This window comes from Neodiprion fabricii, chromosome 2 (assembly GCF_021155785.1).
Source record: "Neodiprion fabricii isolate iyNeoFabr1 chromosome 2, iyNeoFabr1.1, whole genome shotgun sequence".
In the NCBI taxonomy this organism is placed as follows: domain Eukaryota; kingdom Metazoa; phylum Arthropoda; class Insecta; order Hymenoptera; family Diprionidae; genus Neodiprion; species Neodiprion fabricii.
This window is the reverse complement of record NC_060240.1, coordinates 14,901,827-14,924,958: the sequence shown is the minus strand read 5'-3', so window position 1 is coordinate 14,924,958 and position 23,132 is coordinate 14,901,827. Positions and strand designations below refer to the sequence as shown.

Here is a 23,132-nt window from a genome sequence, read left to right as displayed (position 1 = left end):
CAAAACTGTAAAATAATGATTTTCTCACGAACGTTTCACGACGTTAACTTCACTAACTTTAACCTCGTCGCAGAAAAAGGTTGAATTAGTGAATTACGGATGTTTCAATCGAGGAAGAAAAAATGTATAGGACTAAACCATTCGAGGAATCTGTTCTGCTCGGAGCCCAGACGTCGTTTGAACGTTGTTAAGAATATTGAATATATCCTAAGAACTTCGTGCAGTGCTTCCATAGATGCAATATAGATATACCTACGTGAAGTTGGCATGAATTTCTTTACATACGGCTGCACGGGTATCAGAGATTTCCTCAACTTGAGGTAAAATATTCAATGAGATCTGGCTCCTTCGATTCAGAAAGGCCTGAGAATCCCCGGAATTTTATGGTATAGCGTATACATGCCTATATCTTACCACATTTATGGCAGCCATAACGGTATATTTGACCGGCAGTCCGTGCACCGCTCGTAATTGATCCAGCAATTCATTTATACGGGGTGAATTCTTTGCCAGAAAGAGGAAATATACCCGACACGAAAGTTTTAATCGAAAAAGTTTTGCCAATTGTTTCACGTATTACGTATCTATAGCTCGCTTGCTTGCCACTTGGACGCTCCGAATGATCACTTTTTTACTTTTCATTACCTTTAATGATATAAGAAAAGTATTGGTTTCGATCGAAAATTACTTTTTCCAATTACAACGAATCCTTGCGCTTTCGGACCTCTAGAACTCGAAAAATAGGTTTTTTAAAAAAATGTCGGTCTGTCCGACAAACTCCAGGGATAATCTCGGAAATGGTTAGATGAAAAAATTTGAAAGTGACGGGATTTTACAATCAAATGAGGAGCATGAAAAAATATCATGTCCCGTTTAATTTGAACTTCTGATTCTACCGGAAATAAATCGACATTCAATATTTTAAGGAAAAAAATATACTTTTTCGAAATAACCGATTACGATTTTCCCAGTTTATATATTTAATTTTATTCTTTTTAATTACATACTTTCTGTTTTCCAGAATTAGAATTTAGTCCTGAACTAAAATTTAGTATACCGTGATAAATAAAATGTACGCATATTTTGCAAAGCCAACTTCTTGAAAGTCATTCTAAAATTGTGCAGTAATGATTTGTGTTCCCCGATGTTTACTTTACGTTAACGTTATTAGCTTCAGCCTCATACGAAAAAACAGTTTTTCTGGCTTGTTGCTTCTACGTTCCAAATTCCATTGGCTAACTAACGCCAACGATTTTTTCAAAAAGTTTCTTCTGAATCTGTAGACTATTTTGACGCGAATTTGATTCATACTAATTGTAAATGTATTCAACTCGTGTAAACTGATTCGAAACTGTGTTACCGTATCTCTTCGAATACTGACTACGGATTCAATAAGAAAAATCCATATTCTCGTCCCATGTGCATTTTTATTTCCCCACCTATTTTCAAACAGAAACTGTACAATGCGAAATACGCTCAGAGCACAATACAACGTGATAAAGGAAATGGCAGCAATTACCATCGGGAGCGGTCTTTTCATCAACCTCGGCCGTAAGTAATCGTGAAATTGAAATTGATCCGCTTACCTGCAACAAAAATACAAACAACCGTGCTCAGCTATAGGATATAGGGAATTCGATGCGAACCCAACCAACGTCCGACCCTCACCATTTTTGATTTTGTTCAAAATTTTTCGTGCAATTCTTCAAACTCTGAAACAGTAGTTTTGTTCAACCAGTCAATTATTTACAAATATTTACTGTAATTTTGAAGAGGACCTTTTTTAAAATTGTCGGAAACTGTATTTTTTATTCGAAACATTTCAAGACCGGGTCTTGACCGGGTCTTTTTTTTTAGCACTTTTAAATTTTTCGGTCAACAACAAAACATTGTTTGAACTTTCTGAAAATTCCCTAACGATTCTCGAAACTTCTTTTTTTCACGCAGAACATTCCTAAATCGATTTCACTATGGAGCGATTTTTGACTCAATTTTTCTGGCACATCCAACTGTTTTTTATCGACTTCCGAATAAATATACGGTTAAAAATTGTACGATATACACGTGAATAAAAATCATATTATTGGCGTGAATTTGAAAGGACGGGATTGATCGTAGTTATTGGTAAGAAAAAAAAACAAAATCATCGAGCCAACATGAATATAATGGGTGAAATGATATAAATTTGGCGTCGGCATGAGGCAAAGATACGCCGATCCCATGATCCAGACGCATTAATTCACCCCATGACAGAAACCCTATTGCGATGATGTCAGGCTGCTTTTCGTGACTCAGTGAATCACGCGGTTGTCTATCATCTCCCTCCCTTTTTGCAATAAAATGCCGAAGCAGTAGTGACAATAAGAGAGCAAGTCACGCAGTTGCAGCCGTTCTCGACGATAAATCAGAGCAACGAGTATCGTACTCTTCAATTTCAAAAACATAGGTATATGGTATTATAAATAATAAGTACAGAAAAGAGACAAAGTCCTGCCCGAACAGGTTGTATAGGACAAGAGAATGAGTATTGATCGGATGACTCACTACAGAAACACTGTTGAAAAAGTGTCGTTACCGCGTTCGGGAATCACTGTAACTGACAATAAATGTCAAAAATGATCATTGATGCTATTTGTGAAAAAAAACATCCACTCCTCCATATTTGCTAGCGTGGTAGATGGTTGAAACGGTTTTTTAAATGAAGCGTTACAAAATATATTGGCTAGTCTCCGAGCCTCACCATTTTTGAAATAATATTTTCTGGCAAAGCCTCTAATTTAGAGAATATTTATGATTCCTTTCAGATTATTTCGAAACTTGGTTTTGGGAGTGAAGATTTTTTCGTAATCCTCATTATCGGAAGATGCTTGTTCTGTAAAGCGATTCAAGTTCGTTATCGAGACGGTGCGCGGAAAAATGTTTCTTACAAAACCTAACGAGTTGTGAATCATACTTTTCAGAAAAAAGTTTTTTGCAGTTTTTTCCGACAGGGATGACGACCAGAGACGAGTCTAAATTTTATGGAATACCCCAAACGTTTGTGGAAGATGTACAGAGAAAGAAGTTCCGAAAGGTTTTTACGTTGCAGAAGACTGGCTGCAACTTTGAAGAAAAACGTTAAAACCGACAATTAACGCTGTTTCAAGGCAAAAGATCTACGTTTCCATATCAAGCAGAATTGGCATGTTTGACATTTTCAGCTTTGACAAATGTTGAAAATGATACTTATCGCTGTGTTGTGAGAAAAAAATCTATCCAATAACTCCGTGTCTGGTAGGATCACGGATGGTCGAAATTGTTTGTAAATGATTGTCGAAGATCTGAAGAAACATCGGCTGAAAGGTTTTGACATTGCAGAGGACTGGCTGGAACTTTGAGGACAAGTGTTGTGAAACGACAATCAACCCAGCACTCAATTATCACTCGATTATTCGCGGGTTGAAGTCTGAACAAGGCGAACTTCGCGTACTGCAGGTCGACAGGGAATTCGCATCGTCTTTCCCTCAACACGCCGTGTTGCACATTCGTCAACGGCGATCCGAAGAGCGTCATTAACGTTTTAACGAACTTAGTCGTTCGTGCATACATAGGGGAAGGTCGAGGGGTTTCCACGTGAACGCGATCTGGGGCTCGAATCACTTCCCTGCAGTCTCGTTGAACGTCTGCACCGGGACGGTGTAACACGCGAGGCAAACCTACCCAAGTACGAAAAAAGCCATCCCCCTGCAATGATAATTACTCGTTGGCGCTAATTAGCGGCGTCGACGAGAACGTGCTAAAGAGGCGTGTCGACGGCGAGAAAAGCTCCTTGTCGTCGACGAAAAGCTGACGACGACGCGAGAGAGACGAGAGAGGGTTCTTTTACGGCATCATTTCCTTCCTTATTTTCCAATCTTCTTCCTGTCTTTGTCCAATTTTCTTTCCTGCATCGGTTCTTGTCACGGACAGCTTTGCCCCACCTATGAAACCTCAATGCGCATGGCTGCATTCGCCGTTTGCATCTTGCTAGGTACCGGAATTAATTCTGCAGCGTTAAACTTGTCCCAGATGTCCCGGTCCAATTGGATTATGAATAAACGTTGGTGCCTCGATGCCTCGGAAGCCATTACATACCTCGGTACATATGTACACCTAATTGATGATCATTTACGTGGAGGACACGGTACTGCAACAACGTCAACAAAGAATACTCCCGACTGACAACGGAGTGTGCCAAAGAATCGTCTCGCGTCTTTGATGATGAAAATTTACGCGATGACGATGGTCATCTTTCAATTTGAAAAAGGAAGCCGCAAATTCGTGACATGAAATTCACATTTACGCGGATCAGAGAAAAATATATGCTTTTTTAATAAAATTAATTTCTAGACCCATTTTTGTAGAAAATTTTCTCGTGGGAACGTAAAATTTTGTTGTTAATACCAAAATTAATGAAATCATTGTTTAAAAGTCGAAAAAAATATTTAATTGAATAATACTTATAAATACCAAATCTCGATTTTAATTTAGTCAATTTAATGAAATAATCATTTTTCATGGCATTATCAAAATGTTGAAAACCCTCTGGTAGATTCTACTAAATCTCTTATTACAATTTGCTAAATCTATTCAATAAAATTTAGAAAAATCGTGAGAGTTATTGATTGATTTCCGATCTCAAATAACATTTTACATCGTAAATCTACAAGATTTTTTTTTTGAAGTGGCAAAATACTTTCCGTAACGCGTTAAAAACCCTTTCTCGCGAGATAAGTAAGACGAGCAGTTATTAGGAGGAGCTCCAGGCATCTGTCTAGTATAATCAGTAGAATTAAATCATTCGCGTTCTAATACCATTGAATCAGCCAGTCAATTCACAACGGCATATTTTTCTACCGTTGTTTAAAGTGGCACTTAATTCACGTAGCATAAATTACAATCAGACGATAATATTTTCAGCTACAACAATGAAACAATCATTTTTCAATCTTTACAAAATGATTTCACTGTGTATATTTGATTTCGCAATGGCAACGGAATCTATGGGATTGTGATGCCAAACCTTTTCTTAGACATTACTAAACCATTTTGTTTTCCGCGCGTTATAAAATCAACTACACTTTGTGGTTGTGTGACAACAATGTTTGGTCCTGTATATTATCCCTGAAATTTCGTTTCCAGGATCAAATTTTAGTCATTACGACAACATTTTTTTTTCGGATGTACAAGGAGATCAACAGGCTATTATAGCTTAGACCGAAAACTCAATTTCAATAGTGTCCGGTAATTTCGGACATTCCTATAGCCTTGCCGTGATCTGTATAGTTGCGGTTGTTGAATACAATCCGTGCGGAAAACTCACTGACACGATATATAGGACACGTTTTGTCGGCGATTCGGAAGAAAACGATAAAAAAAAAAAAAAAACAAACAAACAACTTTTCACGGCCTAATGGTAAAAAAACATGTCCTTCAATCGACACTTATTCGCTTCGTTGGTCTAACAAGGGATTCCAACACAAAGAGGGCGAAACCATCTCATGCATAAATTGGTATGGATTTTTTGTAAGTAAGTATTTAAAAATTTTCTAGTATTGATTACATCCATGGAGAAAATTTTACCTTTCACTGTTGAAAAGATTACAGAAGATTATGGAATCATCATGATTATACATTCGAAGGTAAGTGGATCGTTGCTCTTTAAATACAATTAGGAAAAGTTTTCCGTGCAAGTGTAACAAATTCGCATTTTAGTCACGCAACGTCTATTTTACAATTGGTTTCGAGAGTACATAATATTGCTGATAATGGTAACAACGGTAGAGAGAGAAAGAGAGTAAAGGAAATACGTTCCTGGGGTTTATTCAGACCATGAGCGAAACGATTGACACATGTAAACGGGGAATTTTTTTTTTGTTTTTTTTACCTTTTATAGAAGTTAAGTCGATGGCCGATACAGATGGCACAAGAAGAATTCCAGCGTTGGTAACAGCGAGCAAAGTCGGCGTAGCCGACAAATGCGAAACCTTAGGACTCGTAATGCCCCGTTTTTGAACACTGTAGCTTTTGGCTCGCCTCCTGAAGAAGGGGGAGTCTAGGAAGGAATCGTCGTACTGTGGCATTTTTTTTTTTTTTTTCTTGTTCTTTCTATTATATATTCGTCGAAACTTTCACTTCCACCAACTAAAGTCTCACAGTTTGGTCGGCGAAATGACTCGAATCATCCCGTTTGCCACAAAGATACTGATTAATTTATAATTGTTTTTCCAAGGCGAATAATAATCACTACAGGACAAAGTTTACAGCGCTTAGCTGACGACAGATCCAAACTACTTGCCACCGTAAAATCCTCGCCGGAAAGTTTTATTTATAGATTATTATACGGCAATGCCACAGAGCGTTATGGGACGGATCAGCCTTCCACGTAGCGTTGATGATAATTTCATTAGAAACTTGAATTGGCCAAATTTTGACCGACGGCGTCGCGACGCCACGATTTATTGTGCCCAGCTGAGCCGGTCGCTGTTTCATCTTGTTACTTTCATTCTGCACACAAGAGTAAACATTAACAACGTGTAACGACGCGTTTTTAACAACTCCGGAAGAACGTGATCAGCGAGTTGTAAGTATACTCGACGACTGAATCGCGAGGAGCGATAAATTTTCGTCCGATCGTTTACCAGTCGGTCCTATATATATATATAACGACTATAAGCGAAATGCAAAGCTTCGCAGCAGTAACGTAAGGTGAATTATTTGTAAGCCCCGATGACATCATGGACGGATAGTAATATCGCGGTATAATATAATAAGCAAGCATATACATCTAGATATTACGACAGAAGGAATAACCAAGAGACGCAAGGCTGCTGTGGCGGCGGATTTATTTTTGGGCGCAAGACGATGTGGACCAAAAAACACTGTGCAAGTTTCACTTTTAGCCCGACGAATAAATCCCCGCGATCGGTTAACGGTTCCGAGGGAATTTTTACACCCGTAGCAATACAAAACACGCCGGCAATATCTCGATGTAAAGAACAAACAATCAAACCATACAAGATGTTGTTTAATTAAAGACCGTTTCAACGTATTTTTTTTTTCTGTGGGGACTAAAAGTGTCGGAGAATTAGAAAGTGAGAGAGTCGGAACATAGAATTTTCGAAAACGTAAAAATCTGATCGACGGAAGTTCAAAATGCAGAAAATCGGCAAAAGAAAAGTCAAAATTTAGAAAGTCGAAGCATAAAAAACCAAAGTATAGAATTATCAAAAGTGAATAATAAGACTTAGTTTTCTATACTGAGACTTTTCTACATTTCGACATTCTACACATGAAAATTCGACAAAAATACGTTTCGGCATTTTTGAAAATATCATTGCGTGTCTCTCCTATTTTCCAATCCTTCGTCATGTTTCATATCCACGATTCTACACTTTGATTTCTACATATTGACTTTTCTATGTTGCAATTCCGTAAATTTCGGAATCCTATGATAGGAAACGTATATTTCCGCATCTCCAACAGTTCAGTATTGTAACCCTTCTAATCTCTGATCATTCTGCATTTTTAGCCCTGACCATTTGTGCCTCAAAAAAATTTACCGTCAATCAGAGCACATGATGCAGACGGAAAAAAGACGTAGGGCTGACCTTCTTAGTCTGTCGTCCGTAAATAATTGCCGTGGTTGATACGAGGTCGCAACAACGATCGGATTCTGCTATCAGCGATCCGCAACGCTACTCCAAGCAGATATATATATATATAAAGTGTAAGTGAGCACGTTGTTATTTTCTCCCCTTTGGTAATCCGGTGCTATTTACAGAGAGGCGGAACTATTACGTTAAGAGTGGGGTGTACATAATTTTAAATGTTTAACAAAACTAAATAACGATGCCGCTAGTCAACAGATAAGAATGCAACTCTTTAAGCGCTTGACACACAAATTATACGGCTTATAGTTTGTACTGGGTTAAATGTCAATCCAACGAACGACTCTTTATACACGTCGACCCAACGTGGAAAAATATTTCTGCCAGTTATTCTTTTTTATTTTTTTTTTCAACCAATTTGTTATAGACTCTGATTATCTCTGCACCGAGGGAAATTTATAGTTATAGTTAACATACGGTCCTCTAAGATTTTTATGTTTCACCATTACAGTTCTGGGTACAAAAATGAAAATGAATTTCGTAGTTCAAGCCAGAAAATCTAATACGTGTTACTATTTTTTTCCATTGGGGACACTTTTGCTATATTTTTTGTAACCGTGTATTGGTGGAGAAATAAAATGATGCTCAGGATTGACTTGACTGAAAAAAAAGGTTGCCGACTGAAGAAACAGATTGATTTTTGCAATGACCAGAATAATAATTGCTCGTATAATCACATCTTTTTTCAGTTGTAATAATATTTAAAGCGTTATTGCTACGATAACAATTTCACAACACGTTTTTAATAACTACGTAACAAGTAACAAGTATTTTTCCACAGGGTATATGCAATATGGCGGTGTGATTTTCTACGATCGTATTATTCTAAAAATACGCGATGCCCTTTTGAGAGGAAGGTCTGGAACCGGCCTACGAGTACCCTTAACACTCGAACGAATCCCGACGAGGCCAAAGATGTACCGAATAAAATGACGATACAGAGACCGATGGTATCACTTTGCCCTAAACTCGGAGAGGGAAGGGGAATCGGCGATCTCTGTTGTTACTGGAGCGAGAAATAAAACGAATTGCCGCGGGATTCTGAGAGGAACGAACACAAGTTCAGAATGCGGTTCGATTCTACAGAAATCAGTTCTACAGACTTGTCTCTGTAGAAATATTTTTTTACAGAGTATTTTTCTGCAGAAGGAAATTCTGGATTCACATCATAAATAATCCTGCATGTAATATTCTACAGCAGAATTGTTCTACAGAATATTCTGTCACAGAATATTTTTCTACACAATATTTTTCTACAGATCGTGTTTGGCACAACTCATATTAAGAGTAATCATCGAATCGTCAAAATTATACATTCAATCATAAATTTCGTATATTTTGATTTAATTTAATTCAATAGAATAATCGTGCAAGATTATTTCTTATGCGAATCTCGCATATAATACATTTCTGTAGAAAAATTCTCCATCAGAATAGGTTATGCAAGTTTATTTGTGACGTTAATTTCGAATTCATTTCTGTAGGAAAATATTTTGAAGGAAAAATATTTCCGTAGAGACGATTCTGTGGAACATTTGCCCTGTAGAAATGATTTCTGTAGATTCGAGCCTCCTCCCACGTTTAACACCAACGTCATGTAACACGGGGTACACAAAGAACACAGGACAATGCTGAAGGTGTCACGTCGAGTGTCTTTTTTACTGTCCTGCAGTATTTCGAAACCGGGTTCGCGGTTTCCGGTGCCCACCGTCTAAGAGTTCTTCATCTCCGTCGTTCCGCAGGCAGACAAGCAGCGGATTGTTTCTTCTCTTTTTCACCCGCGGTTGGTAAATGTGAGATGCTAGCTTGAAATCAAGACGAATCTCGCGCAAGAAAAGTATCACAGTCCCGTTGGCCACGCTCAGTATGTGTATGAATAGAAAGAAGCTTCCTATCATACGCGAGTAGCCTTGTACTTTGATTTTAGAACTCGTAAAGATTTGTACCAGCTCTTGCTCAACCTCGCGAGAAGGAGGAAAAACCGACCGAATATCGCAGCTATCAAGATAAATTTTTTCGGCAATTTTTTTGGATGTTTTTTAACCACGATTGTTCGGCGACTCAAGTTATGGTTGAAGTACTAAATTTAACCCTTAAGTTGCATACAGGGGTCAGAACGACTCCACGACATCTTCACCGTGAATTCCATATGAAAAACGTACAAAATAATCTGATTTGATCCAAGTTACATGATGATTCTTCTTCAAGAAATTCAAGTTCAATCCCTCAAATGAGTACCTTTTGTTCATCGTGCAGTATATTCATATTTTTTTATTAAATATCCATGTCTTGAGAGTTAGTCCGTCAATTTTCAGTTCAAAGTATTGAAAATTCAGTGAGTTATGATTTTTTGAGTAGAGCATTCCATTTTCCGGTATTTTGTTGTTTTAGGAATTTTTTTCCCTTACTCTAAATTTCATTATGGTAAAGATAACGAATTTGCCTTGAAATATAGTAGTTAAAGAGTAATTCAGAATTTTCTGAAGTTGTTTAAATCGATATCTCCGTTTCTTCGCAATGATCTTCGAAACAACGAGAAATCAAATGAGGTAACTCAAATTATTGCCGATTTTCAAAAACCACGTGATAGCGTGGAATAAATTGCACAGCGAGTGTTGGAAATCATTCTGTCTTGCGATGGACACCAAACGGTTTTTATTCATCAACATTCTGTTGACCTCTATATCTTCTAAAGTGATTTCCATTGGTTTCCACCAATTTATTGCGATTTCTTGCGATTCTACCAAATCCAGAAATCACTAAAAAACCGTCCAAAATGCTAGGAAATCAGGTATTACGTTGGAAATCAATGAAAATCACAGAATAACGTAGAAATCAATAGAAATCGTTCTGAATCAATGTTAATTCATTGAAATCATTCATTTGATGTCCAAGCGAATGGTCCCTGGTGGTTGGGTTTTAAATATACTAACAAACTTAATCCACGCAACGCAATTGCGGCAAAGAATATCAATATCACCGATTTTGAGCACAATAAATGTGCGGATATAGAAAGTAAACAATCGGTCGAATTTATGCTTCTCCAAGGCGGAATACAGCGTTGACTTATTTGTAAATACGTAGTTTGTTTTTTTTTTATTCATCTGTACACGACAGAAAGACAACGTTGTATATAACGATTCACATACACCACAAGCACTAGAGTAATTCCCGTCGCTTCGATGAATAATATCGACGTTCGAGGGGCGGTAAGCTTTGATCGTCAGCGTATAATCGAACCGCACAGCAGCTTTGACGTATCGGACGCGACACTGACCCGGTGATCCTTAGCCGGCATTTTAATACCCAAGATGGTAATTGAGGACAGTCGAATGGTCGTCAACAGGCCGCGGTTTCCATCCGTACGTTTTTCAACTCTTGACCCAGTTCCCCGCACTTCCGTTCACATTTTCCGGGCACGTTATTTCGGGATTGTTTCGGCCAGAACACTGCCGGTTTATTTGTATCCCCTTGTTCGCCAGAGCTGACGAACGGTCCAACTGCGCCAACTGGCATCCGCACCGCGCCTGATCTAGTATTATGCAAAACTCGCGTTCCAGCTCGTTCGGCCCAACTCAATGTCACGCTTCGTTCGATCGACGAGGCACAATAAAAACCAGCTCTATTATTAGCCGCGTATTGAGACGGAGAAAAATCCACCGCTAGCCTTGCGCGTCAACGCAAGGTAGAAACACGCACGTGGTCAACGACCCACTGTAAGGTGCAAATTGGACGTGCAGTCGACGTTGGAAGAAGCAAATCGAGACCGAGAGAAACTGATGTGAGGTGATCAGCTGATCGGCGACCAACACCGTCGGCATCGAGAGGTGGACTAGCATCAACATCGCCAGCGTACGTCGCGACGAGCAGCGCCGTCCAGAGCATCGACGTCACTCTGGTCATCGTATCTGACTTTGGTCAGGGGTCTCTAGATGAGATTGCCTCGTCTATTTTGGCTGACCAAAGACAGGGAGAGAGACCGCGATGATGGTTGTACTCCTTGTCATCGAGTTGCCATTTTTTTCCACCGGTGTCAATACGCAGTAGCTTCGATAAAGGCTCTTACCGCTAATCTTCCACTGCTGTATCACAATGTCAAGGACTGGGGCAGACAGAACTCGGCCGCAGATCATTTAGCATCATTGGAGGATAATTTCTTTAATTAAGGAAGATGGGCTTTTTTCGATTACCAAAACGACCGATAGAGCAGGTCTCGATTCATTAACCCCTTGGCAGTGTGGCGAAAATGAGATTTTCGTGCCACTTTGTTGTCAGAAACAAAATTTGATTGATTTATCCTACAATCACAGTATCGCAGTTTTTGAGATCGCTGAATTTGAATCTGAAATCAGATTTTGTAAATTTGCAATGGCGGATGCAAATTCGAAAAGTAATTGGATGTCGACAAAAGTTTGTATCTTCAGTTTTTATACTATTTTATACAACGCGATCATGTTATACGCGTTTTTTTCATGCGTGTTTTCCGTAAACGAAGTACCCGTATCTATGCCGCTGGAGTAAGTCTGGGAATGCGCATGCGTTGTCACAAACAAATCTGACATTACGGAAGCTTAACCTCAATTTCGTGCTTCCTGAAAAAACGCGTAGCATAAATAAAAAATCGTGTGCAACAAGGAGGCAACAGTCTCACTATACGTATACTATTTTATAGTATGTTGTATATTCGTTCTAATTAACTCAATGAAATCACACTTCAAATTGGTAACCGCCATGTTGGATCCGCCATTTCGAACTTAAGTAATCTGATTTCAGATTCAAATTCAGTGAATCCAAATACCGCAACATACTTTCGTCGGAATCGAACTATTTTTCGAATTTGCATCCACCGCACTGAACCCCCCATTATGAATAATGGAAATCTGACTTCAGATTCAGATTCAACGAGTAAAAAAACTACGGCTTACCATACAAGAGTCAAATCGGTACAGTGAAAACATGTTTTTTTCAAAATCCCACATATGCGTCGTAACACAAAAGTAGCACGACTTCAGTCAAGGGATTAAGATGATCGAATGCCAGTGTGTAATACGATGTTAAAATTCGTGAAGTTAATGTGATGATGCATTTTTGTGAAAACTCGTTATTTTCCCACTTTGAGGTTAGGTGTCTAAAATTCGGTAAGCCGTACCTTGCAGTGTGAAAAAGTTCAACTCGCACTAAATTAATCCGAACTTGCAAAACAGTGAATTCTCAGCTAACGCGCTCGTAACGATAACCTTACTAACTAACTTCACCCTCGTGTCTTGTGCCGCTGATTACTTTGTAGACTAATGCTGATCGATTAATCGATTAATCGGCGGCTTCAATTAATCCGTTTTTCGATTAATTGGAAGAAGCATTAATCGAAGCTGCCGACTAATCGCACAGCACTAGTGTGTACACATCAATTACTTCGTGCAATTTTGAAAACCAGTTCGAAACCTGGTCAGCAGCCTACCGTCAGTGATGGAATAAACATTACCAGGTGCAGCAACGGTGACGTGCAGTGTCATCTCGAATGGCAGGAACGAATGACTTTTAAGCAGGTGTTCGTGCTGCACCGGAAATACGTGAATACATGAACACAGAGATCCTGTAGCGCACCGTTAACTATCGTCGCGGAAAATCCTGTCGTCCGAGTTTCACAGCTACTATTCAACGTGTATAAACTGGTGAAAGACTGCTAGATTTTCGGCGCTGATAGTGCGGCAGACTATTTTTCCGTTATTTCTACTGGTATGATGGTAGAGCGATACGCGATTCGAACATTGGTCATAACTTTAGACGCGGTGTTTGAATGCGGGCTTTCAACGTGCGTCGAATATGTTATGAACGCTCTACCGGCTTCTGATTCTTCGATTTTTCGCTACCGCTACTAGCGAAGCTAATTAGCGAGGAACTATTTAAAAAATTTCATCCGGCGTGGTAGACGAGCGGAATAAATTATATGCAAGAACCATGATCATCCGGTGTACCTGAACCCAGTGAAGTCATTAGCAGAATTCAAAGTTTCGCATTCTTCTTCGGGAGTATAAACTCGTTGGAAGAACGATCCTTGAAATATTGCAGTTCTATCCCACGAGGTGTATGTACAATTTTTATTTACACATAGCGCGATAGCTGCAGGTACATAGTTATACGGAGTCAGGTAAGCGGAAGTTGGAGCGCTGCTGGAGATGCAAATTTCACCGTGGCTTCGGCTGCAATTTCAGGGGGGAAACGCTCGTTATTGAAAAAAATGTCGATGCTCCGCACCGGCGCGCACTTTACGGAATAGCAATAACTTCTTCTCATCTTGAGTAATTAAAAGTCAGTTCAATTTGGATCTATGATACCGTTTGATGGAGATTATTCTCAACAAACATTTCCGCCTTACCTGCAAATGAAAACATCAAGTATAATATACTCGGTCAGAGTTTTCCATCTTTTATACTTTCATAATTTCGATGCCGAGGGATCGCTATTATTCAGAGGATTAATTGTATCGAGTGTAGCTCAAATTGGGCAACGGCTAATCCTGATGATCCTTTTTACGGATTATACTGTGCATGAAGTGGCGTTAAGGTCAAGTTAAGCCGTAGTGAAGAAAGTTGAGGAAGGAACCGAGTGCAAAGTCACGTAGTGGTATAAAGTCGCGTGTCTAATGGCATAAGCGCCAACTTACGACATTTTCCTGTTGAAAAAGGCGAGATGTCGTATATTTTTTTATAAAACCATGAAAATATGGTCAGAAACGTTGAAATTGAATCACCTGCTGGTGAAAATTGAAAAAATTATCTACTACGGTAGTTGCCTAACGGCGCAATTGCCAAAAATTATTACTGTTATTCCTATCATTCCTATAATTGACGATTTGGATAATCGACGTTGAGAAAATCTACACCGTAACTGTAAAATAACTTTGTCAGTTTTAATTCTTTGTGCGTTTCAGTAGTCTTAAAGCGTTTTCAGAATTTAAAAAAAAAATTAGTGGTTGCAGCTTTTCGGTTTTAGCTTCGAGAATTGTTTTGAAAGGTTTCTGCATTTTTTCCGATTTTGATTCATGTATCGTTGGTTTTTAGAACGACTGCAAAAATATGGTGATTAGGATCTTCCGTTTGGATCTTTTTTTTTCACGTATACTTATGAAAAATATTGTATTTGCTTAACGTACGACGAGGCTGAAGTTAGTAACGTTAATGTATCGAAACGTTGAAACAAAAATTACTATTTTGCACCTTTAGAATACCTATAGAAGTTAAATTTACAAGATTTGAGTTCATTGACGCTGTATTGCCAGATGACTAAATTTCAAGTAATCCTAAAATTGCAAAGGCACGACTTCTTCCAAAGGTGTCGTTACAAACTTCAGCTTCATAACATGTGACCTTTTCCCTTTATATTTTCAAACTCTTAATTTCGATTGAATTATAAGTTTTCACCATTTGCAAAGCGATCGATGAAAAAGAATTACACACTCTTTTGTTACTAAATTTACATTTTTTTGGTTACGACCTTATGCCATTATATACGCGAAGTGTGCACGATAGGTGCAACCTACGTTACACAAATTGTATGTGCATGCCAAGAGTCGTTGCTCGTTATTTTTTGCATACCAAGATCAAAGTTGTCCAGTCTTGAGTGTATAGCATGGAGAGGAAGTAACACATGCATATTCATGAATCCCATTGAAATGAACTTGAGGGCGAAGCCTGCACCAGCGGCCGAACGTCAAGTCGCAAATCAGCAAACAAAAGGAGCTGGAGCGAACGATAAGTAAAAAAGAAATCAAGATCCTCTAAAAATCGGGTAAAATTTTATTCGACTTGTACCTTCAACAATCACGAACAAGAATGGTCGAAACAATGGTTCCCGGAATGGAATCGGTAGCGAAAAAGTTTCACAATATTTCGGTCCCAATTTCCGCAGTTCTCTTTCTTTATTTCCATCCTAACGCGTCCTCATATCCCATCCCAACGTTCGCGGTCTCTTTCTCCCTCTCTCTCGGTCTGTCTCTTGTTCGCTTTCGGTCCACCCTTCTTCCTTTCCCTTGCGGCATACAGGACCGCTATTTGCACAGCGGTGAAGAGCGAAGCGCACGACGGCGACGAGCGTACTATACAATTATTTCAATGAACTACCGAGATGGAGATGTAATGAGTTTGCCTTTCATAGGTCTCTCGTTCCGTCTTCTCGATGCGACGCGCAGCCCAGCCGTCTCCATTTTCACTGCGTACCCACATTCGCATCCTGCGGTTCATATCAGATGTGGAAAAATGACCTCCGTGCTCATTTATTCTTCTTTACACAACGCAAAAAACCCCAACATTTCTATAACTCGGCCGGGGATTGGTAATGTGTCGTTAGCTGACGTACCGCAGGAAGAATGTTCGAACGATTCTTACGGCGTGTCGTACAACAGAATTACACATGGCAGCATATTTGACGGTGTGTTACACACTCTACAAGCAACGCCGACCGTCACACCGATTTAGATCCGCCAACGAATCAACTCGAATTAAGCACAATTCTGTCTAGAGAGGACGATGACGACTTGCTGACGAAGGTTGGATAAATCTTTAGGGTTCTGCTACCGAGGAGATTCACAGCTACAATGTAATTCAAAACTTGTTTTGAGTATATTAGGTACGCACAAATGATTCCTCTGAATTCTTCTCTCCGCAGCGTCGGCGATTGATTTTGTAATTAATACGACGAACTCATGTTTTAACCTGAATGTAAAATAGTCGGGTGACGGTCCGATGGACAAGTTAGACACATGTGTATGAAACCTCTTCTCTAAATTAAACGAGCCTTCTACGGGCGGTGCCAGGGGGTTTCAGTTCATAATCAGACGCACAATGTAAAGGAATGTAAAGGTCCACTATTCACTAATAAATATTATTCGTTATATTACGAACTCGTGTGGGACTTATTTGGACCAAATGGGGGAGTAAGCTCTTAATGATTACCACACTTGCTTCAGTTACCGAAAGCATCTTCCTCCCTCCCTTCTGAGTTCGGCGATAAGATAAGGAAGAAAACAACAAACCACTAAATCGATTAGTCAAGAGACAAGAATTCGATCAGGAGCTTAACACATGCTGCCGTGTATAACGCGATATCCACGAGCAGCTGGAGCAGCGTCATCTGACATTTATAACATTTAGCAACGATCTATCTACGTACATACATCTATCTATGAATTGTTTTCACGCTACTTGATACATCCAACTGCAGTAACGAAGAAGATGGATGGAACAGAGTCGTCCACATCAACTTATGTTTACATCAGTTTACTCAGTCGAGATAGACACAACATTTTTCTTATTTCGCTCTTTCTATTACATATGCATGTATCTTTCATATTCTGTTAACTCAGGAGTAAAATTTATACGTCTTTTCTTTGTTTTGCTTTCGTGGCAAGGAAGATAAGAACACAATTCTACGGTACAACTTTCTTTGGTGATAACGGCTGCAGTAACGCGACTTTTTTATGTCATGACCGGTGAATCCGAGCAACAACTAAACAGCTGCAAATTCGGTATCGGGTGTCAGTGGCGCGTGCTCACCGGATTACAACTACGCAGTGCGTAATAGTGTCGCGTTATTATTATAATTATTGTTATTATTGTCGATCGCGTTATTACCGTTAATGCCACACAGCTAGTGGGCTGGTCGCGACCCCAACTTAAAGCGAGAACGTACGTGGGGAGAGAACAAAGAGAGAAAACAAAGAGGGGAAGAGAGAGAAAGGGAGAGATCAGTCATGGAGTAATTTGTAGGCGAACCTCAATCACATCCAGACATTAAAAACGTACTTTTCATCATGCAAACGTGGAGGTTTTTTATAACGACCAAATGCAAATAATCAACCCTTTCAGGACCAGCGAGTAATCAGAGTTGGGGCAGAGTAATTGCACGAGAACATGATCCTAATTGGGGGGGGGGGGGGGGGGGGGGGGGTGAGCTGTTGAAGTTCCTGTTATACGAATCATAATTCGAAATTCTGAAATTCAATGCGGCGAATCCCTGATAAGATAGCCAATCGAAAATACAAAGATCTCACGTTGTTAAAACTCGGTTCCCAAAAGATAAGGCTAAAGTTAGTAATGTTATTGTAATGATTAACGTTTAACATCGTTATTTCACAATTGCAGGAATGTTTGAAATTCAGTAAATCATAATAAGGCAAAACTTATTCATAGTTTGAAAACTTGACTACCTCAAAATCAGTGTAAACTTGCATAATAGTAATTTTTTCCCAGAATGTTTTGTTACGTTAACGTTACTAACTTCAGACTCGTGTCAAAAGTTTTAACAGGGCTTACTAGCTTAAATACTAAGCGTAAGTAAGTGGAAATCTGACCTCGACATTTGAAAACTCGATTTATGGATGAACTTGATTTACAACTCAGAGGATTGCGCCAAAATAGAGTGAATAAATGAGACTAAAGAGACTAAACAAGGTGCAGACAAGATTGTGTAACAGTTTTATTATACAAACTAGACATCGGATACATTGCACTCGTTACACTATTTGTATCTATGACCCTGGTATTCATGGATGGATTGAACCTCCAGCAGCAAGATTATTTAGATCAATGAGGTTATAGCAACATTAACGTAACGAAACCTTAGGGCGGAAAAATTACTATTTTGCAAGTTTGTAGTGACTTTGAAGTAGTCAAGTCTTCAAAATATGAACAAGGTTTTCCTGGTTATGATTTACTGCATTTCCGACATCCGTGCAATCGTGAAGTAACGATGTTCCAAAAGGTGGATCATTACAATAACGTTACGAACTTCAGCCTCCTTCAGATCACACATTTTCCACTCGAGACGGACGCCAATCTCGCGGGAATGAACGAGATGAACGAATAATTTACCGAGAGTGAGAAAGAGGAACGGAGGGGAAGGACAATAAACTTTTGGGCAGGGCCTTGCGAGAGGCAGGAGGATGCAGCACGTGCCGTGAGCGGCGGCAAGGATCAATGAGAAAACGTTGTTTTGTATCCCGAGTCCTGCGACTATAACATGCTTCCTCGAAACGAAAACTCTACGGAGTCGAAGGCGAGCCTGATCCGCAAGGATCGGGAGGCGACGGCGAAGAACGATGATTGTAAGGACCTTGGCTCTTGATTGAATTCCGCGGGATCGGACGCGGCGGTAAAAATAAAAGACGATCGCGGTGAGAATTGGCGCGCGAGAATTTTCCCTCCGCATATGATTTTGACGTTTTGCATCCGGTCCCGGGATCGAGACGATTGCGGTAGCGCGACGTCACGCCGCGCGATTTAGATAAGCTTCGGAGGTCTCGATATTCGGATGAATATATATCGAGTGGCACTCGAGCAGCCGAGCGGCCGTGTGTGGTAAAATTCGATACCGATGATCCTTCGCCCTGTCAGAGGCGCGTCTACTTACCTCCATACTTTTCCGACTTTGGTGTGGAGGCCATGTTCGTCGTCTGCTTAACGCCGGCCGCTCACTATCTCACCATTTTCTCAAAGCGACGGTCACTGTTCGAACGACTCGACACTCGACTGTTTCACATAGATGCGGTTCAACCGATTCACACTCGCTTCTCTCCTCTACGTAAACTCGGCACCGCACCACTACTACATTTTCCCTTGTCAACCATCTTCGGCAGCGCGCTCAGTCCGACGATCGCCGCGACATCTGATCACGCTTTGGCCAAGCTGCGACGGACACTCCTCGGCAATTTAGGGAGACGTTTGTGCGTCTGACCTTTCCTTATTTGCCGCCGTTTATCAGACGCGTTTTGAACTTTCCGTCGGCGGTTTTCGCACCCAATATCGGCTCCCGGTACGCGGTTTTTGTGTACGTCGTTATTGGCACCATCGCGTGTATTTACGGCTCGAAACTTGCACGGATTTCGGATTCTCGCGAGGTGACAGCGGCGCAGTTGGCCAAACCGAATCACTCGTGCGCTGGTACAGTCGGTGGGAAAAGTTTCCGATAATTTCCAAGTGTCAATAGTACACTCAACCCTGAAAACGTTGAAGCAGAGATGCGGACTGCGTGAAGTCGGCCGGACAATCGGAGACCGCGATATTCGAGACACCGTTCGAGAGGAAGAGGCTGAAACACAATGGGAAACTCAGGGCTGAAGCAGCAATACGATACTGCGAGTAAAACCGGTGTGTTGAACTTGTCTAACAAAAAACTTGACGAGTTTCCACAGGGATTGAAGGCGTTGGAATCCGTTCTTAGGATACTCGACCTTTCGGGAAATAAATTCGCCAAGCTGCCGAACGATATTGGCGACTTTAATTCGCTGAAGAATTTAAACGTCAGCCACAACAAACTTGGCACTTTGCCCGATGTGCTCGGAAGGCTTGGAAAGTTGGAAAACTTGAACGCTAGTTTCAATCAGATAAGAGTGCTGCCGACGTCGATGTCGAGGCTAACGATGCTGAAGCAGGTCAACCTCTCCGACAATCAAATAAACGAATTTCCGGGGGTCTTCAGCGGCCTGAAACACCTCGACGTCCTTGACCTTTCGAAAAACAAACTGACCGTCGTGCCGGACGAGGCTTCGGGGCTTCACGTAATCGAGCTGAACCTCAACCAGAACCAGATATCATCGATTTCCGAAAACCTCGCCGAATGTCCACGTCTCAAGACTCTTCGACTCGAGGAAAACTGCCTTCAACTCGCCTCGATTCCCGCTCGTATTCTTAGGGACTCCAAGGTCTCGACACTCGCGCTTGAGGGAAATTTATTCGCTATGAAAGACTTTGCTTCCTTGGAATTTTACGAGCAGTATATGGAAAGGTACACCGCTGTCAAGAAGAAAATGTTTTAATTCAACCAAGATGAAGTTAGCAACGTTACTGTAACGATGCATGTTTAGGAGAAGTCATCGTTATTTCACGTTTTTAGGATCGTCTGAAATTATCAGGCTGAAGTTTGTAACGTTAATGTAATGATGCATCTTTGGAAAAAGTTGTTAATTCGCAACTCTAGGATTATTCAGAATTTCGTAAACTGTTAATACAGCATCGATAAACTCAGATTTTGTAAATTCAACTTCTTCGGATAGTCCAAAGGTGCAAAATAGTAAATTCTGTTTCAACGTTTCGATACATTAACGTTACTAACTTCAGCCTCGTCTGAAATTTGGTTTTTCTGATGTTTCGTTACGCCAACCTTGCTAACTTCAGCCTCGTTTCCTTCAAGGAATTGAGTCAGTTCAATGCTGCAACGACGAATTGTCCAAACTTTCTGCATGAGAAATTGGGTAAGAAGAAAAAAAAAACACTGCTTAACAATTCTCTGGCGGTAACATTAACGCCAATAATGGTTAATATGAAAGGAACAAGATTCTCAATATGTGAAAGAAATCAATCTTAGCAACTTCAAATAGCAAAAGCCAAGTTATAACAGCAATTCGAGAAAATGCTTCATTTCAAATTTTCGAAGTTATTAAACTCTAGTGTTTCTTATGTGATTCGATCGTTTTCGGGATTCATGTGTTTACCACAGAGGTCTCCAGAAATCGCTGAAAAAGATTAATAAACAGTCAAATCCAACGCAGATGAGGATAGATTTTTGAAAGTACGTTACAACAGATGTTCGTCAACAATTAATATTCTCGCGGTCTAACTATGCTGAAATGTAAAATTTCTTGAACGTTTCTTGGGACAATTTGTAGGGATCCGGTCAGCGATGAAAATGAGCCCGAAAACGTAAAAAATCGGGCGAAAAATACTGGGGCCTAATCATTGATATCTTGTTGATATTTCAGCTAGTGTTATTCAAATTTGCTCAGAATCCCTTTTATTACATGATAAGGAAGTTGTATCCTTCGTGTTCGCTACTATTGGTGCAATTAACATCGTTGGAGATTAATTGTTTTTTTCTCTTTTCCTAACTTTGGAATCAAATTGTTCGGCTGATTTGTCGTCAAAGTTGTGATGATCTCATCATAGTAATTGATTTACCAATTCGCGCTTGAATATTAATAACGTTTCTGTAAGGGGTATAAAACGAAATATAGAATACGATAAAAACCAAAAAAAATGAGATTTCACGACGAAAAATACGTCAAGGAATCGGAACACTTATTAGGATTACTCCCACGAGTTTATTTACCTTGTATATAATGTGTATATTTTTACTTAATATTTTCTACATGTCGATTTTATTAATATATTATTACTGCATTGTCAATCCCAAATCCGATGCAGTTTCCTGTAATTGTTTTTTTCTGATTGCGTTTCTTCTTTGGGAAAAATTAATACCGGAATATTATTGATCACTACACGGTTGTTGCATGCTGCACAGGCGATATTTCGTACAGTTCGATAAATTCCGAACACTCCTTGATCAATGAATCGCGTGTCAAGCACCTGGCGATTGTATTCTGCACGAAATATTCGATAGAATTTATATCTTGAATGTTGTCCATAATATTATCGTACAACTCAAATGCACAATATTCAACCTAGCTTACAGTATTAATAAACGATGCGCACTTTATTTTCCTAATGCAACGTATGTGTTTAATTTTTATTGATAGGCCGAAACTAACTACGAAGAAGAAAATCCCTTCTGTAAAACGAAAACGTTAATTGGAAATTACAAATGAGGTTGAAAGACGTCACGTCATTATAACGATGCATTTTCAGAAAATCTCGAATTGTCTGAAATTCAGTAAATCATAATACACCGTTAACAATATTGCCATATACCCATATATCGCGAACTTAATTCCTTGAAAGTTACTCTGAAGTTGCAAAATAATAATCTTTCTTTCAACTTTTCATTGCTTTAACGTTACCTATACCTTCGACCTCGTTATTATATACGCTGCAAAATCCTTCATGTAGAAATGTGTATATGTATAAATAATGTATATATTTTATAAATAGCAGTGAACTTGGCGGATGCTCGTCACTGATTCATCGGCCGATACCTGATAGACGTATTACGATTGTCACTAATAACGTTTTGAGACCATCGGTGTTGAGAGTCATTTCCTACGAATGCTTTTTATATCGTGTATATTATGAGATCAAAGCTTTGAGATATTTCCTCACGTATAATTTGTGTGTATGTTTGTCTACACGAAAGGTGAGAAATATGAGACACCATTGATATGCTTAGTTTATTGTATAAAATAAAATTGTACAACACGTATCTATAGCCGTAACAGTGAATTCACCAATAAAATGTAATATTTATTTTCTACGTCAATTCCTCAATCTTCATTCCCTTCTCATGTGCATACAGGTATTGAATCTTCTTAATATTTTCCGTTTGTCAACTGTATTATCCTCCTCTTAATAAATTCCGTTCCATTGTTGTTATATATTCAAATTAACAATGCAGCGAAATTTTTCATCGCTGAGCAGAAGAAAGGACAAGAATTAAGAATGGCGGAAGAAATCGGTGCAAAGATTTCAAAATGGCAAATCATTGAACGCAAACAATGCG

The 23,132-nt window shown here is 39.6% G+C and overlaps 2 protein-coding genes across 13 annotated transcripts in view; one reads left to right on the top strand and one right to left on the bottom strand.

Moving 5' to 3' along the window:
• The window catches only part of LOC124176955 (guanine nucleotide-releasing factor 2), a 50,405-nt gene extending 31,045 nt beyond the window's left edge, over window positions 1-19,360 (bottom strand). For 4 of the 12 annotated variants that reach the window (XM_046558877.1, XM_046558883.1, XM_046558881.1 and 1 more), the window contains exon 1: window positions 5,906-11,527. In XM_046558877.1, coding sequence (XP_046414833.1) covers window positions 5,906-6,101 — 196 coding nt within the window. In that variant the 5' untranslated portion in view covers window positions 6,102-11,527. Of the gene's footprint in view, window positions 1-5,905; window positions 11,528-19,094 lie in introns of those variants that run through there. The other 8 variants (XM_046558885.1, XM_046558886.1, XM_046558878.1 and 5 more) reach the window with 4 other exon arrangements.
• A 12-nt stretch (window positions 19,361-19,372) lies between these two features.
• On the top strand, window positions 19,373-22,886 carry LOC124176957 (leucine-rich repeat-containing protein 57). The gene has a single exon (XM_046558894.1). It carries the CDS (start codon window positions 19,783-19,785, stop codon window positions 20,497-20,499), a length of 717 nt encoding a protein of 238 aa, XP_046414850.1. The 5' UTR covers window positions 19,373-19,782; the 3' UTR covers window positions 20,500-22,886.
• The last annotated feature ends 246 nt before the right edge of the window (window positions 22,887-23,132 follow it).

Bases quoted from the DNA above. Each gene is read 5' to 3' on its own strand.
- LOC124176957 (XM_046558894.1), top strand. From the start codon at position 19,783: ATGGGAAACTCAGGGCTGAAGCAGCAATACGATACTGCGAGTAAAACC.